The 807-nt window shown below is 36.8% G+C and overlaps 1 protein-coding gene across 1 annotated transcript in view; it reads right to left on the bottom strand.

Moving 5' to 3' along the window:
- LOC119591050 (glycine-rich cell wall structural protein-like) overlaps positions 1 to 584 on the bottom strand; it is a 6,755-nt gene extending 6,171 nt beyond the window's left edge. Inside the window, exon 1 of the mRNA XM_037939777.1 lies at positions 563 to 584. Within this exon, the coding sequence (XP_037795705.1) occupies positions 563 to 584 (22 nt within the window). The remainder of the gene's footprint in view (positions 1 to 562) is intronic.
- Between the last annotated feature and the right edge of the window lie 223 nt (positions 585 to 807).

The following is an 807-nucleotide window of genomic DNA, read 5'->3' as shown; positions in this document are numbered from 1 at the left end:
ATCACTTTGTCAGTCTTCATTAAAGTTAGTGCTATCACAGTGTGAATATAGAATCAATGGAATATTTCATTCTTTCTTTTGAATGCCAAGTATGAATGGAGAAGCAACGGAATATTTCATCCTCTCTTTCGAATCAATGGAATATTTCATCTTTATTTTGATTGCCAAGTATGAATGGAAAAGCAACGGAATATTTCATCCTCTCTTTCGAGTACTACTTCAGTAGTTTTATTCCCATCCCAAATTTCGGGAATTAAAACAAACTTTTAAATCAACATTTAAAGATTTGTTATTTGAGAACTACGGTAAACCACCAAAGAAGAGTAGTATGTACATTTCTTAGCTAATCTACTCTATATTACTACGAAAATTAACGACGTATTTTCTATGAATTTCACAATGTAGAAATAGATCCGAAGGCGAAGTTCAAGGACGCGAATTTTATAACCGCAGGTTTCGATCCCACAGACACCAACTTTTTTCTGTATTTACCTGCATGCAATATGACCTAGCAAATAATATTTCGAGATATATAAAAGTCGAGGTGAATAAGCAGTGATACAGTCTTCGTCTGCACCAGCCATGGTAAGGTTCCTTTGGGGAGCAAAATGTCATTTTCTTATTTTTTTAGACGCCATTCGAAACTTCAAGATGAACGCAAGCATACGGAAGAAATATAACAAGTATGGAGGAGTAAGATAAAATGACAGAAAAGGATGTCACTAATTGCAACCATCCCTGTTTCAGAGGACACTACCTTGCGCCACCCTGCTGTGCCTGTGCCTGGGCATCGCAACTGCCGGCTAT

Source organism: Penaeus monodon, chromosome 28 (genome assembly GCF_015228065.2).
Source record: "Penaeus monodon isolate SGIC_2016 chromosome 28, NSTDA_Pmon_1, whole genome shotgun sequence".
Lineage (NCBI taxonomy): Eukaryota > Metazoa > Arthropoda > Malacostraca > Decapoda > Penaeidae > Penaeus > Penaeus monodon.
The sequence above is the reverse complement of the archived record's forward strand: the minus strand, read 5'-3'. Positions and strand labels throughout refer to the sequence as shown.